The 1,942-nt window shown below is 34.1% G+C and overlaps 1 protein-coding gene across 1 annotated transcript in view; it reads right to left on the bottom strand.

Moving 5' to 3' along the window:
- LOC128520324 (uncharacterized) overlaps positions 1–1,587 on the bottom strand; it is a 2,294-nt gene extending 707 nt beyond the window's left edge. The window contains exons 1-2 of the mRNA XM_053494513.1: positions 1,235–1,587; positions 561–779 (exon numbers count right to left, since the gene is read on the bottom strand). Of these exons, the coding sequence (XP_053350488.1) occupies positions 561–779; positions 1,235–1,571 (556 nt within the window). The 5' untranslated portion in view covers positions 1,572–1,587. The remainder of the gene's footprint in view (positions 1–560; positions 780–1,234) is intronic.
- Positions 1,588–1,942: the final 355 nt, after the last annotated feature.

Here is a 1,942-nt window from a genome sequence, read left to right on the forward strand (position 1 = left end):
ATAAACGCATATTTCTGAACCACTGATCACTGATATGTCTGGAATCCTGAACACACACACACGCACTCACACAAACACACACACACTACTAATTCTAGATGTAAAAATGTTTTTTTTAAGCAGAAATATATTAACAAAATTTAAATATTTTTTAATGTAAGACAAAATAAGTCTTATTTTGATTTTGGTCTGTTATACTTAATAATATTTACACTTAAATAAAAAGGAAAATATGTGATTTAAAACACTAAATACATAAATGAAAGGCTTACCAGTTGAGTGATCACTATCAGTTATTTCTATTCTCAAAGTAAATCCAAACTAAATTCATAAAAAATTGCATTTTTGTGTGTTTGCGAAAAATTTATATTAAAATTTTAATTTATATTAAAATTTACAAACTTGCATTTGCAATAAATGGAATACGCTTGGAATAAATTATGAGAACAGTATTGTTTATAAATGACCATACAGTATTTAACGAAACCTTCTCCAGTCTTTTACATGTTGCAGTGCATGTGTACAGTAACTCATTTAAATTAAACATTTAGTGACCTTACCCTTACAAGGATGGTGAAAGGAAACTGATTTTATTACTTTTTCATTTCTAAACATGCCTTCACAGTTGTAGTGTCCTTCATCTCTAGACTCCTGATCATTCCCCTTTTTAGGAGAATGGTCACAAGGCAGAGTGGCAACATGGTCATCAGTTACGTTCACCCAATAAGCTCCATAGTCTGTGGGCTCAACATTTGTAGATCTGTGGACCCGCTTGAATCCTGAGAGGAAGAACAGAACTATCAGAGAAACACAACAAGGCTACAGTGTTAAGATCCCGTATATAATATTGATCACTTAACAGAGAGACAATGTGGAGTCGAGGAAGGTGACAATGTGGGAAAGGTGAAGCCAATGAGAAGAGAGTGATTATTACATAGTGTTGTATATATAACCAATAACACATTGCTCTAACATAATGAGGAAACAGGCCTGAGCTAAACATTGGAAAAAACACAGAGAGAGGCATTTATCCCAGCTTTAAGTTTCACTTTAACACTGTCAATGGAGATCGGATACAAACTATTACTGAATGTTTTGCTCAATATAATTCACATTACACATTCATTACACTGCAATGAATTTTTCATGAACACTAAATTGATAGACATAGAAATTCCAGTTTTTGTATTATTATTATATATATATTTTTTTTGTGGCTTTCTATAATAGTTACCTGACATATAGAGGTAAAGCGCACTGTTTCCTATCTTGCGTTCTCCATGAGTAACCTCACACCTGTACTCTCCACCATCAGACTCCTGAACATTCCTCAGCATCAGAGACACGTTTCCTTCCTCCAGCTCGTGGATGAACAGACTCACTCTGCCCTCGTATCCCTTCCCCTCTTCCACCTGCCTGTTCTGGTACAGACAAATACAGTCTGTCCCCTTAAACCACCTGATCTCCATGGCAACAGCACTAGTTATGGGAACTAGATTAGCGGCCAGAGTGACGTCATCATCAGCACAGGCGTAATTGGTGTATCGCTGCGCAATGGATGTTTCAGCCATGCTGACTTTAAAGTAATAGTTCAGTTTGTGGGACAATTTCAAGTCTAAAAAAAAGAAAAACAGTAAAGTTTTAATTTTTCAGTTTAAAATTACATTGAATATCAGTTTAATGTACTGCTTTTGAAGGTACAGTCATGTGAAAAAAATTAGGACACCCTATGAAAGCCTGGGTATTTTGCAACATTTCTTAATATATGGATATTTTATCTCAATGTTAACAATACTGAAAGATTAAAGTTATTTAACTAAACAATTAAAACAAAAGAAAAGACTTTTCAAGATCCTCTGTAAATCTAATTCTACAAAATGCATATTCTAATTGAGGAAAAAGTAAGGACACCTTCACATTCATTCCCACTTGAAATGGTCAT

This window comes from Clarias gariepinus, chromosome 4, assembly GCF_024256425.1.
Source record: "Clarias gariepinus isolate MV-2021 ecotype Netherlands chromosome 4, CGAR_prim_01v2, whole genome shotgun sequence".
Lineage (NCBI taxonomy): Eukaryota > Metazoa > Chordata > Actinopteri > Siluriformes > Clariidae > Clarias > Clarias gariepinus.